This window comes from Heliangelus exortis, chromosome 6 (genome assembly GCF_036169615.1).
Source record: "Heliangelus exortis chromosome 6, bHelExo1.hap1, whole genome shotgun sequence".
Taxonomy (NCBI): domain Eukaryota; kingdom Metazoa; phylum Chordata; class Aves; order Apodiformes; family Trochilidae; genus Heliangelus; species Heliangelus exortis.
In genome coordinates this window covers 36,499,322-36,514,262 of record NC_092427.1, presented here as the reverse complement: position 1 = coordinate 36,514,262, position 14,941 = coordinate 36,499,322, and the positions used below count along the sequence as shown (strand labels likewise).

The 14,941-nt window shown below is 36.5% G+C and overlaps 1 protein-coding gene and 1 long non-coding RNA gene across 2 annotated transcripts; one reads left to right on the top strand and one right to left on the bottom strand.

Moving 5' to 3' along the window:
• Positions 1-4,759: 4,759 nt before the first annotated feature.
• LOC139797869 (uncharacterized) lies at positions 4,760-14,485 on the top strand. The gene is made up of 4 exons (XR_011726605.1): positions 4,760-5,360; positions 6,320-6,460; positions 13,371-13,519; positions 14,142-14,485. It is a non-coding gene; the product is annotated as an uncharacterized lncRNA (long non-coding RNA).
• On the bottom strand, positions 8,437-11,428 carry LOC139797228 (baculoviral IAP repeat-containing protein 5.1-like). The gene is made up of 4 exons (XM_071746211.1): positions 10,901-11,428; positions 9,757-9,866; positions 9,263-9,377; positions 8,437-8,622 (listed from the first exon to the last, which is right to left on the bottom strand). Exons 1-4 carry the CDS (start codon positions 11,036-11,038, stop codon positions 8,437-8,439), a joined length of 549 nt encoding a protein of 182 aa, XP_071602312.1. The 5' UTR covers positions 11,039-11,428.
• Positions 14,486-14,941: the final 456 nt, after the last annotated feature.

Sequence of the window (14,941 nt, the reverse complement as noted above, 5' to 3'; positions counted from 1 at the left end):
CTCTATCTTCTTCCCCTTCAAGTGAATCCAGCTTACCCTGGCAAACTGTTGGATGATGTGTCTTCACTGAAACATCTACATGAGAGATTGAAAGCCTCAAAAAAGAAAAAATAGATGCTTGATATGAAAAGCTGTAATTTTTTCTTTTGTGTATATAGCTGGCTGGGTGTGTACAGTGTCTGTGAGTGTTACTTAATATATGTGATTGTGTATTACTGATTGCACAAATCCAGAATGGATTTTAAATTGTGATCAAATGCGATACAGTTTAGGGGAATAACCCTTTTTGCTTTTAATAATTACCTGTTATGACAGAAAAATTAACAGAAACTGCACAAATCACTCAGTATCAGCATGGAAACAAGTGATTAAGTAAAACCCAATTTTCTTCAGGAATCATCAGGTCATGCAACAGAACTTTACTAAAATGTTCACTTTACTAAAATGTTTGACTAAAACGTTTCTTTTACTTTATTTATAGTGACAAAAAGTGTTCCAACGAAAAAACTGAAGCTCAATTGAACTAAAGGAAATTTAAAGACTGCTCCGGGTGGTCCAAGAGAGAAACAAGCAGACCAGAGGGAGTTTCACCAGAAATTGCTGTACTCCTGCAGACAGTAGAATCCATGAAATAGGAGAAGCCTGACTTGGGAAATCAGGTATGTGGTGGAAAAAAGATGAACTCTTGGTCTGTTGATATCCAGAAGTGTTATTTAATATTTGCTTCTTTGTCAAATGGTGCTTTTCCTATTAACTGCCAATATGTTGAACAAGTTGTACTTTTAGATAACTTTTTATTTTGATGTAATTGTTTTGAAGTTACCTATCATAGAATCATAGAGTGGGTTGGGTTGGCAAGGACCTTAAAGATAACCTAATTCCAACCCCTCTGCATGAGATGGGCCTCCCTGCAATAACTCCTGGTTTCTGAAACATGTTCTTTCACATAACTTCTGGCAGTTGGGAGTTAGATCCATTGATCCATTCTTCCTCATCCATGAGATAGTTTTAGGAATATGATGAGAGGTGAAAAGGTATATGTGCACTGACAATATGGAGTCTGCTTTCTTTTGGGCCTCATTCCCTAGCTATCAATACTTTGTACAGGTGGTCATTCTGGAGCAGAATCACCTGCATATTCCTAGACAGAAGCTAAGAGACTTTTGAGTTTTGGGTTAGTGTATGGACCTCTTCAGTAGGCATTATGAATGGGGTGCCACAAAGTCACCTTTGTACCTAGTCCAGTCCTCAAAGAACTTTAAAAAAAAAAATTAATGTTTTACTTGATAGCAGAGATCTGATTACATCTTTGGAGTGCTGGAATTTACTAAACACTATTTGTAGTTAAAAGCTTAGCAGCTGCAATCATACCTTCCTGTTGTAATGTGGTTAGTGTGACAATAATCTTATTGCAAGTTGAAGAGCATTCTGATCAGGAAAGAAGGATTTCTTCTTCATTTTGAAATCCCCCCCTTTTAAAATTTCCCTTTTGTAATTATCTTAAGCTACATCCAAATAAAATACTTTGATTTTGTTCAAGGATACATTGTGCTAAAACATTTTTGAAAATTCTGAATGTTCTTGTTATTTGAAAAGTAAAGTGAATGCTTTCACTTAAGTGAAATCTTCTGAAATCTCAGAATTCCTCATAGAAAAAAACAAGTGGATCTCATGACCTCTAAATCCATGCAGATATGTGTCTCTCATCAGTCACCAGAATTATGTTTATCTGGGCAGAGCTCACTGGTGTTTATCAATATCACAGGAGGTGCAAAATTACATTGAGCATGAGAACTGATCCTGGTAATTGTTTTAACATCTAGACACATCTACAGCTCACTAGTGATTTGTCACCTGGCATAAGCAGTTAGAATTTTCATTTGGGCTTGTGTTTGCTGTGACCATAAACAAAGCATCTCTTGGATCTGTGCAATACACCTGCTAGTGCATTGCTACTTTTGGCTTTTAGTTTGTAGGGTTTGTTTTACAGTATGCTACTGCAGAAACTTGCTAGTAGTAATCTTAAAATTTTGCTCCTGTTAACATCCAAATTCTCACTGAGGAGTCTAATTTTGCATAGCTCTGGTGAATGAATACTACTTTTACTGGAGAAAAAATTTCCCACATCACTGAAATTGCATAGTGTAGGGCTAAGTTTGGGAAGCATAGCTGTGTGGATAAGATTTAGCTTTGGCAACTGGATAGGTGACAGTGCAAAGTGAAACAGGCAAGATAAGAAGAACACACTAGCTAAAGAATCTCAACATAGTTTAATTTGGGTTTAAAAATTGGCATTGATTATATTTCTGGAAGCAAAACTACTTATTGAAGTTAGAGGTTATATGCTAGGATTATGAATGTTTATGTAACTTTTTAAAGTAATTACTGTATTAATAATTCAATCACTCAGGCTAAGCATTTGACAAATGCTAATGAATTCCACACTTCTACAGTACATCCTAACACTTCACTTTTATAAAGCTTTGATCAAAATTCTCTTTGAACTAATGGAAAGATGATTAGCATTTTGAAACTAAATAATGATAGCTTTCAGTTTTGAAATGTGAGATAGAACCTACCTCAAATTGATGACACTTATTATGCCTGTAGTTATGAGTTTATTACTAGATGAATTTTATATTAGGACCCCCAGAACTGTATAAAATGTAACTCAAGCTTTTATAACAATATTTTTTTAAAGGGCAGAATTAGAGAGCCATTCAAGGATAATTTGCAGTCATACACAGCAACTGCTCATGCATTACCATTACTAAAGAAGGATTTTATTGTTCATGAAAGCTGTGTGTATCTGGCTGTTATTAGAGAACCATTCTTTAATTATTCAGCCATAAGAACTTCGTGTCTGTTACACACTAAGTCTGAAATGGAATATGCTGGAAATAATACATGAATGAAACTTTGAGGTAATTAGGGAAATAAATGCACACTGTAGGCTTTGGCTGAGGTTTTCTCATGTCTTGAATTCCTATTTAAAATAAGAACAAGCTAAGTTATTATGAGCAAATTACATAAATATTTTCTAGTTTAGAATGTGCTTAAACATAGAAATTTACTGTGTTCAGTTGACACTTTGCAATTGCCATATCACCTGTTATCATCTTACTCTTAAAGTTACCTGGCCAGATATTCCTTGGGTCTCCCTTTGGGTTCTCAGAAGCAACTGACGACCCAATATGGGAGCTCAGCAATACTTTCTGCACATTTTGAATCCCTTGGTCAGTGCTGTTACTGTGAAATTTTCTCCTACTTATACTGCTGACCACACTGTCTCACGTGACAGATGTTCTGGTTACAAATCCTGTTTCCATCTCTGTACCTGCAGCATTACCAGATTTGTCCCTATCTGTGTTTATAAAATTATTCAAAATACTTGTAGCTTCATAAAGCCCACACATGAACTTCCTGCATGTCTGCTCAGCTATCATGCAGTCCTGATGGGCTACAAATGCCTTTCTGGAATATCTGGGTGCATTTTACCTGTGACAGTTTTCTTCCTTCATGGGCAGGCTGGGCAAGGGTCCCTTTCAGGTAACCCATTTTCCTCAATCATTCTACAAGGAGGGAGAAAGCCTTCCCCTTTCAGCTGGTGAGTGGTCACTCCCTGTCCCATTTGTGATCCAGAACACGGAAGGAACCTGTGTAGCATTGCATGTATCATCTTGGGCTGCTGCCACACGTGGTGTATTTCACTTCCAAAACTTTCACTCTTAAACAAGTGACTAATGGAAGTGTAAATTACAGAAGAACCTGGAGGGGGCACAATTAGCTAAAAAATGAAACTCCAGTAAGCATCAAATTCTCTCATAGTTAAGGAAAACAGATTTGTTTTTTTCCTCATTTTGAATCAAATTAGTAGTATAGTAATTGAAGTCCTCACCCCAGGTTATAAGATACTTCTTAGAACAATATAATTAAAATACTCCGTTTAATTTGTATCTCCTAATTGCTTTATGAGATTTGCCATGTTTTTGTTTTCATGTAGTGATAATTTTATTTCTAAAAAGTAATGTTCCTATTTGGCTTTTCAAGAGTATAAATACCAGATTGCTAGGCTGTGATTATTAATGGTTCTGGTATTCTTTGTAGTACCTTTCTTGCACATAGTTTTACCTACCCTCAAGCAGCAATAAATTTATGAAATACATTAGCTACAACTCCAGCTATTTTTCAGTGGCTGATTGGACTACAAGTGAAGGCATGGATTGTCTATTCTCTTACTTCTTTCTTAATTTTGACAATCTCATATGCTTACAGACTTAGTTGCCAAAAATTATTTCTGTGGTGTGTAGCATTGAATTACCCTTTTTAAGGTACATTTCACTGATTCATTTCTTTCCAGTCAGCTGAATACTCTTAAGAAACATTAACCTTACCTCTACATATTGCTTGATTAATGTTTTTATTGTTTGCACACTGTAAATACACACGTATGTGTTGTAAGGAACAGTCAATCAGTAATATAAATGGCAAGAAAGCCCTATTAATTCTAATGTTGTTTTGAAATGCTACTGGAGAATACTAGAGAAGAACTTAGGCCTACCCTAGAACCACTTTTGCTCAAATAGACATTTAAGCAGTCAGGGACTTTACATTTGCATTGAAGACTCCACTATCAAATACACTCCTAATTTCTGCTTTTGTATTACTGAGAAATCCACGTTATGCTCCTGAGAAGTCTGTTAAGGTGAGAATGTTGAAAACAAATGTGCAACTCTGTTTTAATTTTTAAATGATTCCTTGACTAAAGCCAGGGAAGAATTTCTGTAATGTGTTTATCCTTGTCCCCTGCCAACACTGTGTTGGTTTTGGTTATTTTACATTGCTGGAAGACTGGTACAGTGTTGGAAGTGTTGACATTTCTCAAGTCTCATACTTTACCTTGCAACACTGTCATTCTTTTATTACCACCAGGATGTTGGCATTTGATTTGCTGTCCTCACAAATATTAATTAGATATTAGTGGTTGTGATTTACAAATGTTTTCATTGTGTGGTAGATTTGCATTGATTGTAAATGGCAAGGGGCTTCTTCCTCCATGAGTCAAAGCATGAGCTGTGTAGTATTAGAGGGATCTGTTACTTTCTCCCTTTGCTTGTCTATTTTTATGCTGGAAGTGGATACATTTTTCAAAAAGTTAAGAGCATGTTTAATATGAAAAAAAAGATTTTGTTATGTAAGTTTCATATCATGAATAGAATCTCCACATTGTCTGATGGAGCTGTAATTTTCATATGTGAAAAATCTTTTACTTTAGGAAGCTAAAAGACATAGGAGACAAGACTTCAGAAGTTCTGCCAGCCTTAGAAGGAAATATTTTGGAGGATGAAACTGCTATTAAGGTATTTGTCTTCTTCCAAATTTCTGGCTAAGGAGGTTTCTGAAAAGCAAGCTGTAGTTGAAGAGAAAGAAGACAGATGCTTCTTCTATGGGCTATGGGCCTGTTGCTGTCCATTCACCTGTCTTGGTTTTTTCCTGCTGATTTAGCCAGCATTGAGCCAACATACCAGTATTCACTTGTGTGGTTTATTAACCTTTTCATCATGTCTATGGATAATTCAGAGCAACCAGAAGTTTTACAAGCCAGGTGATAATTCACCATTTGTAATTGGTGATGTTGCTCCAGAAATGTTACTGTCATTTCTCCAAAGTGTATGATCTCAGGCATTGCATTTTGAAATAGTTTTGTGTATGTACGTGTGCCAGATATTTTCTGGAAAACAATTTATTCATAGAAACAAAATGGTTCAATATAATACAACATACTCAACTATTTCTGTTTAGTAATATCTACTTCAAGTGGGGTGTGAAATTACCAAGTATCAGTTAGACAAAAATGGTTCACTTGCTTTGATGTCATATTTCATTTCATGTAGTGGCTTTCTAAGGCTTCAAGAAATAGACTTTTTCTTGAACTTTTTTTGTGAAAAAGAAACTTTTTCTATACAACTGGTGGGAGAATGAATGCTTTTGACTGGGGCTCTTTACTGTAGAATATGTCAGGCAGTAATTATCAACCCAACTATTCTTTTAATTCAGTTTGATTATTGTTTTATACTTAAGGTGTCCCTCCCTCTTTTTTTGATTCCTTAAATTCACACTGAACAGAAAACCAGATACTAAGTTATTTGGAAATAAGCTTTTAGTAGTTGAATAGAAGTTTTTTCAACTAATGCAACCATTCAGAAAAATGCATCGATGTCCTAGAAAAAGTACTAAAACCATTAAGTTTTATTTATTTAGTCCTGAAAGCAGTGTTGTTCATGATAGATTAATGAGTGGAAATTGCTGTTGATTGCAGGCATACATTTGGACAGTCCCTTCACCTGGATTCCTCCAAAACCATGGGTTGAAATCTGTCAACTGGAAGATTTGCTGTGCTTCACAAACTGTAAGGATTTTACACAACTGAGGGATGGATGGAAATTGGTACCACAGCTTGGTATGTTATCATTCCTGATTGCTTGCATTCATAAGCTAATTAACACATTGAAAATATTTATTCAGGGAAAAGAAAGTGCTGTCATTTTACATGGTATGTTCTTATGTATATGAATGTCAATATTTAAGCAAATGGTGTGTAGTAGGAGATTATTGCCAATTTGTCAGGTGGCTTCTGAATAGCAAGTCATGATTTGAACCAAATTTGGATGGAAAATAGGCAACAAAACCTGGAGCAGGTAGGGTGATAGTGAAGTTTGCTAAACTTAAGGCAACCATTGTCCCTTTTCAGTCCATACATTTAATTTATGGTGCTTTGAACATATGCCTTCATGCTGTTTTGTAGCATGCTGCATTCCTGGATTAAAAAAAACAGTTACTGGCATGTAGGGAAACTAGAATGGAGTGCAGGAGATCTGTGTTCTATTCCCAGTTTTAAGTCACCTGATACAGATACAAATGACTGACTTGGTCTTTATTGAACTTCATCACAGTTTCCTTAAAATCTAAGCTCTTCAGATTGATTTTACTCCACATTTAGATGTGTGCTTCATGTTTAATCTCACTATTAACTCCTTTTTTATCATACTTCCCCTCTTCCAATTCTTGATATTCAAAGTGCTCATCATACACATACAAATATATTCAAAAGTTACCTTTCTTTCCTGCCAAAACCACTTCAATTGTTCAGATAATTCTGTCCATTCACATGAGGCCATTGAACCACTTTTCTTACTGTTAAATTATATGATGAAAATTTATCACCAATATCCAGTGAAATGACCCAGAACTTCTTATACCTATTTCTAAGAGATTAATTATTTGTGTTATATTCATTTTAAACATCAAGGATTGAGAAATCCTTTCTATTTAACAATTGGGTTTAAGAATGGAGAGAGGAAAAGGATGGATTTGTAGTTGGAAATGCTCATAAATGTACTATGAGAGACATGAAAGAAACTGAGCAGCTGTAGCTCCTTCAGTTCTCCAGATGGCAGGATACCTGGGAGCAGCAGAGATAAAGCATTCCTTGGGCACTTAAAAAAAAGCCAGCAAGTTGAGGGCTTTAGTTCTTCTTCAGGAAAATCACTTGGAACATGAACAGAGGAATGAGGGCCTTTGAAAAAAGAGATTGAGGGAGGGCACTACTTCATTACACACTTTGAGATTATAGCTTTTTAAAGCCATGCCTAATAGAAATGAAGGGTGCTGGCTTTCAGAACTAAAAATAAATAGAAAGTACTTCATTTTAAAGTGGCATTCAGTAAAATGAGATATATAGAATCAGGGCTCAGTTAACTGATAAAGAATCTAATAAACAGTAGCATTGAAATCAGGAACATTCTGTTACTGAACCTTGAGTGCCTGATCAAAAGGAATGACATTATCTATCACTGTCCTGATAGGGAACAGTTGCAATGCCTTTTACTTGTTTCATAGAAACATTTTCATTACCTTTCTAGCTTTAATACTAGTTCACTGAATGTGAATGCACTGAATTTTTAAAGAAAGCCAGTTAATGGGTCTTGGGAAGTATTTCTTTTTATGACTTTGGTCTAGGAAGATAGTTTAATGGTGAGCAGGAATGTACGTCTAGGTGCTGAAAGGGTAGAAGTTACTCCAGAGAGACAGTCAAATCCATTTTGTTCTATTTCAAGAAAAGTGCTTACAGTTACAATCTTTATTCCAAAAAAGTCCATGTACTAAAATACAGAATAAGTATTTGCTAAGACATTTGTCATATATTCACAGGTTAGCAGGACTACTGTCAGTCCACACCTGGACATACTGACAAGGTACATTGTGAAAGACAGGAGCTGGTACAAACAATTAGAGCCTCTGCTCCTGAGAGGCTTTGAAAGGAATTCTCTATACTCACACTCCACTACTTGCTCACCTTTGTATTAGTACTCAGATAAAAGTTTAAGTGTTTGTATCATATCAAGAAGAAAAACTTTTGGAGTCTGAGTTTATACTTCACTTCTGGAATTTTTTTGACTGGCAGTTTGAGCTTTCAGAAGGTTGGGCAGATGGATCAGTACAGAGAGGCACTGGTGTCTGTGGTGTGTACTGGTGCTTGGAGACAAAGTTATCCACCAGACGCTGCCTAGTTGCAGTGACTTCTTCTTCAAAGGAGCTTATTATGCTTCTGCCAGTTTTCCACTTAAAGCAAAAAAATTGAGACTTTCATTTCAGCAATTTAACTGTCTTGTTCAACTACATTCAAGACTTAGATCCTTAAAAACCCACTGGTATGCCAGCAGTTCTAGCTAACAAGTCTGCTTTTGGCTGTGGTCAGCAATACTGCTGTCTGCATGGCACAGAGCAATTTGGCAGATATTTCATATGAGTAAAAATGAATAATTGCACATTTTAAATGGGCTTGGAAGCTTGAAAGCATAATTAGACTGATTTACATGTAAAACTGGAGATGTAAAGCAATGATCTGGTCAAATTTTACCTTTTTGCATTTGTTTTTCATCCCTCCTGGGAAAAAAATCAAGCTGCTCATTGTAGAGCTTCCTGGATTGATTGATTATTGAACCCAGGACATTTTTTCTGCTGTAATGAGTTGTTGGAAAAACATGTCTAAAGAAAACAGGTTTTCCTTTAAAAGTTAGGCAGTCGATCATGACTGAGAAGTGTTTAGGTGCAGGTTTCTTCTAGATCATGACTTCAGAATAAGTCACACTCTAGCCTTACACAACCCCTCCTTGCTGATGGTTGAAAATCTTGGAGGTGAAAGTTCTTGTTTGCCTTCTAGCTTTGAATCTTATAGTAAGATTATTCAGCCAACACTTACAAGGAAGGTTCTGAGCCGTGTCATCTCCAGCATGTAGTACTCCTCCATTGTCAGGTCATCAAAGTTCTTAGTAAGGGATAAAAAGGCACAGCTGGGACGTTTGGCATGTTCCTCCCTGCAACATAAACCCAGAATAAGAACAGATTCCATTTGAAGCTATTTTAAGAGATGAAGAAACCTGAATAGATGGGTCTGAAATGGGTTTTGGTGGATCTAGGATAAAGGCTAGTTGTGAGCCAGGAAGATACCAGGAAAAATTTAGGCTGAGTATGCAACGTTGAAAAAAACCCTACTTTCTACTTTTAATCAGAAGTCTTCTCTTTGGAGGCAAGATGAAGAATTCTGATGAACTTTTTCAATGTTGCTGGTCAGAAAAGCTTCCAATAGGTTTCAGTTTTGTGAACTGCTACAGAGAAGTTGGTAATTTTATGAGCTAGGGGATGCCATCAAAGAAGTTTGGAGGAATACTTCAAGAACGTGAGATTCGTGCTTACCATGGGTCATCATTTGGTTCCCAGCCCTCCAGTTCTATCAGGCAAAAGAAACACTTTGCCACATCTGGTTCATCTGTGTTGGAGCAGTGGACAAAGCCTGCCTTTGCCATCTGCAGGGGACAGTTCAGAAGTTTAGAGCCCCATCCAACACACCATTCATCTTCACATCAGCAAACTGCTTCTGAGAGCTTGCAAATAATGCCTCTACCCTCATGCCTAGGTCAGCACAGATCAGGCTGAAAAATAAAGTTTAACTGGGAGGGTTGCAAGCAGGTAAAATCAGCAACTAGTAAAAAGAACAAGGAATAGACTACAAGCAGTGACAGATTTCAGCATAGCGGGCTATCTGCAGGCTACTGGAGTGTCTCTGTTTCTGGTGGCTGGTAGATACCACGTCCTGCCACAGCCTGGACTTTAAAAAATATTTTCAGAGAAAAAACATAGGCTTTGGGCATAGGCTTTAAATATAAATTATGTGAATAAAATGCTACATCTTTTACTTCTATGTTTTCCTGTCACTTCAGAATAACATCTCGTCAGAACACAAGTATTTAAGTAAGTCAATTTCAGTCATCAAACTTAACACCTTCTCAGATAATTCTTGCAATGGGACTCATCTGAGATCCAGCCTGGAAGGTTCATGTGGGTACCAAAACAGAAGTCAGGTAGAGTTTTTTTTTTTTTTTTTTTAATGCTGAACTCAAAGCCTGTAGGGTCATAAACACTACTTTTTCTAAAAAAGTGGATTTTAAGGAGTGATTATTCTGCTTCATCCTTCCTGCTGCATAGGTACTTGATTATTTTAATGAGGGCTTCTTTTGTATGAATGAAAATTTGCAGTCAGGAAGACTACATGAAGAAAGAATTAATAAAAATTTTGATGTGACAAGAATGAAAAAAAAAACAGCAAAAAACCCCAAGAAAGGTCACTACTCATTTCTGTAGCTAGGATAGTGAACTGAACATGCAGAAGCCAGTCATCCTACTCCAGTATTTCTGATCAGGGAACAAAGGGAAGTTGGAGCATTCAACTTTTCATATTCTTCAGGCCGAGATGATCACAAATAAACATAAACCAGGACTTCACATTCAGGCACTGTACATAAAAAATAAGGAATGGTCAAAAAACCATTTTCAGACTTACGTTCTCTGGAGTGCACTTGCAGTTCTTTGTAAAGGGCCAATTTTTGAAGGTTTTTAAACGGTTTTCATATTCATACATATCCTTAAAATCAATCAAGAGCTTGGAAGCCAAACGAAGTTCTTTCAACAGCAGCTCCATCTAGAAAGCCTGCAATGAGTCTAGACCAGACCCTTCCCTCCTGCTCCCTAATTTAAGGCCTTGGACTAATTAGTGACACATCACACCTGTTAAAGCAGGGGAGGTTCTTAAAGGCAGTAAAAGCACAGGTGAGTTTATGAGCAGGAAGCCAAAGAGAAATAAAGCTACTCTAACCTTTTTTCCTCTTTATCATGTTCCGAATACTTGGTCACACTATTTATTGACTGGAAGCACCTATGCTAAGGTAGTATGAAAATTACAAATTTTATATTTGAAATAACAAAAACGCAAGTTAAAAAAATATAGTTGCAAATACAGGAATTATAGACATATAAAAAAAAAATTATTATACTGATTTTGACCAAAGTGATTGAATTAACATTGCTGTTTGAAACCTGGATTCTCCATCCCTGGAGATATTTAAAGAGCCTGGATGTGGCACTCAGTGCCATGGGCTGGGAACCACGGGGGGAGTGGATCAAGGGTTGGACTTGATGAGCTCTGAGGTCCCTTCCAACCCAGCCAATTCTAGGATACTATGATTCTGTAGCATTTCTTGAATTTTATGTTTGGCTCTTAATTGTTAGTGTCACATTTGCAAATACTGTTGTATTTCTTTAAAGGAAAGCTGCTTATTGTAAAATATTCTACAGTGTGTCCAGAGATTGAATGAATGGTGATATTCTAAAAAATTGTATCTCTGAGGGTTTACAAGATCAAAATGTTAAGCTGTCATTTTATAAATCATCTCTCAGTTTGGTACAGAGCCCAGTTAGCATTGGTAGGAGGTTTAAACACCACTGTGTACAAGACTGTACATGGTTTTCTAAAGATAAGATCTTAACACCTTTGAAAGGTGTTGCAGTATGAGACTTGAAAAGTCTTTCTAATAGAGATGGAGTAAATGCAAAAAAAAAATATCCAACCTCTTTTAGCAGCACACTGGTCTGTCCAGATGTGCTGACAGAAATGAGCTTGAGAGTAATTTGCATTGCATTCCAATTTCAAGCCTCTTTGAGCATCTTTGAGCTTTAGAACCTATTTTTTGCCTAGATTTACATGTGCTAAATCATTGATTCCTCTGGGATTGCATGTGTATCTAATTTTATATACAAAAATATTATCCTTGAAATTTACATTAAAATGTTTAGAGCAGTATGTGTTAATACACAAAAATAGGATAAATTCTTGTTAAACTTTTTTTTTTTTTTTTTTTTAGATAGTACCACTGGTGCAGGAATTTCTCATTCACAGCCTGGGCTGTCCATTTCTTGAGCCACCTCCACTTAAATATATCAAAAGCATTTTCTGATAGTAATTTTGTGCACCACTGATGGTTTTACTTTCTCCTAGTGCCATTCTTAAGTTAGCTGATGATCAGGTGTGTTAATATCTGCAAGCTTTTTTAAATATAGTTGATGCTTCCATATGTGTATGCATGTGTGTTTTTTTTAATGAAGCAATGAACTTTAATAGTTGAAATGCCCAAGTAAGCTCAAAAAGCTGTTTTTAACTACTTCAAAGCATGCTAAAAATTAGTTAATAGATCTCTTTAACACAAAGCATTAATTAATGCAAACAGATTGGTTTTAGGAATGAAGAATTTCTCTGTTATTCATATGAAATTGCATGCTATTTTTGACATATTTTATAATTCTGTGATGTCATGGTCCATTTAATTTTTTTGTGTAATCTCAACTAGAAAATGGAGCAAAACCCTGAGGGTTTAAATGTTCATTGTAGGAAATCTTACCTGAAAATGGTGTGGTGCTTTTTTTTTTTTTTTTCCTCTAATTCAAATTAGAATTCACATATGAATTTTCATTGGTTTTGACTGTCATTATTATGGCATTGCAAGCAACAAAATTCCAACAGCTTAAATCAATTCTTAGGTAGGAGAGTACTGTTGTAATACTTGAAAGTTGCTGTTTTCTGGCAAGATGTTTTTCTTGCATTTCCTATTGTTGTCAGAATTCTGTTGAGAATGACAGACATACTTCAGGTCTCCACACACCAAACTGTAAATGTTTCCTGCATTTTATGGTAGGCTGTGAAAATCTGAAAGGAGCATACTCTTTTCAAGAATATTTTGAAACTCTCAGAATTTTACAGTCCCAGATTAAATGCTGGAACATTTAGATTGAAGAAAGATTAAGAGGTTTTATTTAACGGGGAAGATATTAAAAAAAAAAAAAGATTCAAACTCTATTTTAAAATATACTGTACATGAAATGTATTAAAAATATATACCTATAGAGGTGAACTCTCATACCAGAAGGTTTAGTGTATTTATGCAGTATTATTCTTCTGATAATATGCTTTCTGTATGCAGGGATTTGGTGGTACAAAGCTGTCACCTGTTGGAAGCTGAGGCCTGATAGCCATGAAAATGCAGTGAAGGAAGCACCATGGATAGCTGTGCAGAAGTCCCATCCAGCAAGTTCATGGATGCCAATACTGGGAAGAGGCTGTGAGGTAAAAGTAAGTATAAGCTTCTTGTAAAATCTTTTGAAGACAACTGAAAAGGCAGCTTAATGCTCTCATTATGTGAGGGTAAGGATCACACACTTGATTCTTTCTGGCCCACTCCTTGAGTGCTCAATCCCAGTCCCTACAACAGTCATGTCAGGCCAACAGCTTCCATCAAACATCTGGTGCTGCAGAAATTCAGTGTGTTACAGAATTTTACTCCTTAAGAGCTATTCTGTAGGATCCTCTTTTTTTCCCTCCCCTTCCTAAACACATTTCTGCTGTGTAGTTATTATTGCTGTAACCCAGACCAGCTGTAGGACAGTCAGTGGGCACAGCAGACATTCCAGTGCTCTTGTGGTACAGAGCCTGCACTTGATTTTGTTCAACTATTCCACAAGCAAGCACAGGGAGGACAAATTTTAACACCCACAACTGAAGTCTTGGAAAAAAGTACAGCAGCTGTAGAAGGGAGGTTGTGTGTCATAACTGTGACTCCCACTCTAATCACATGTAGGTATCTCAAAAAATTAAACTGCATTTTCCCACCAAAAAAATAATTGCTTTAATAATAACACTTGAGGTGTGTTATGTTGTCTTCCAGTTGCCTGTTTTTCATATGTTTTTGTTGTAGGAGCTAAACCCTGATGCAGGACATCCAGACCCCCTAATTTGGGTCTCATCTGCCACGGCACCTGTACATCAGAATGAAAGGTGAGGACTGGGGAAGCACCAAAAGGTCAGCAGCACAATATAATGCATTCATACCTGATGGAGCCACTATCTGATCCTGACTTTTCCAACAGCTGCAGAAAACCTGTTAGCCACGTGGCTTTGTAGTTTTGTCAATGAATTAAACCAGATCCTGGTGACTGTGTGTGAAAGAAACCTCCCCAAAACAGTTGTCTTCCACTGCAATGAAGCTGCTTTTGATCAGTTGCAATAATGAAGAAAATTTAAGTTTTATTTTAGTGCTCGTTTCTTGCTTCTTCAATTGAAGATTTTGTGGCATGGCATTAATAATGCAGCTCTCTAGTTGTTTTCTGCAAAAAAATCTAAATGCTCTTTTCATAATTAGATGTCTGTTTGCAAGTATATTTTATATCCTTTTACATTATTTTTCTTTAATTAAGGTAGTTATGTAGCTGTATCTAAATAACATGGGAAACTTTCCAGTGACAATTTCTAAGTTCTGCCAGGCAAAAAGGACCAGAGTTTGTTCCACAGAGTTGCCTTATTTGTTGGAATCTAATCCTATCTCTGGGCTGGAGCTCTGCATTAAGCTTTTGGCAACGTTGCTGCAAGCTGTACACTGTTGTACTCAATTGCTAACTGTGATTTACTGGATGATGTGGATAACACAGGATCCTGGGCTCTTTCAGATAACATCCTTGATCTGTTTGCACAGAGGTGCCAATTTGAAGAAGAGGAGGG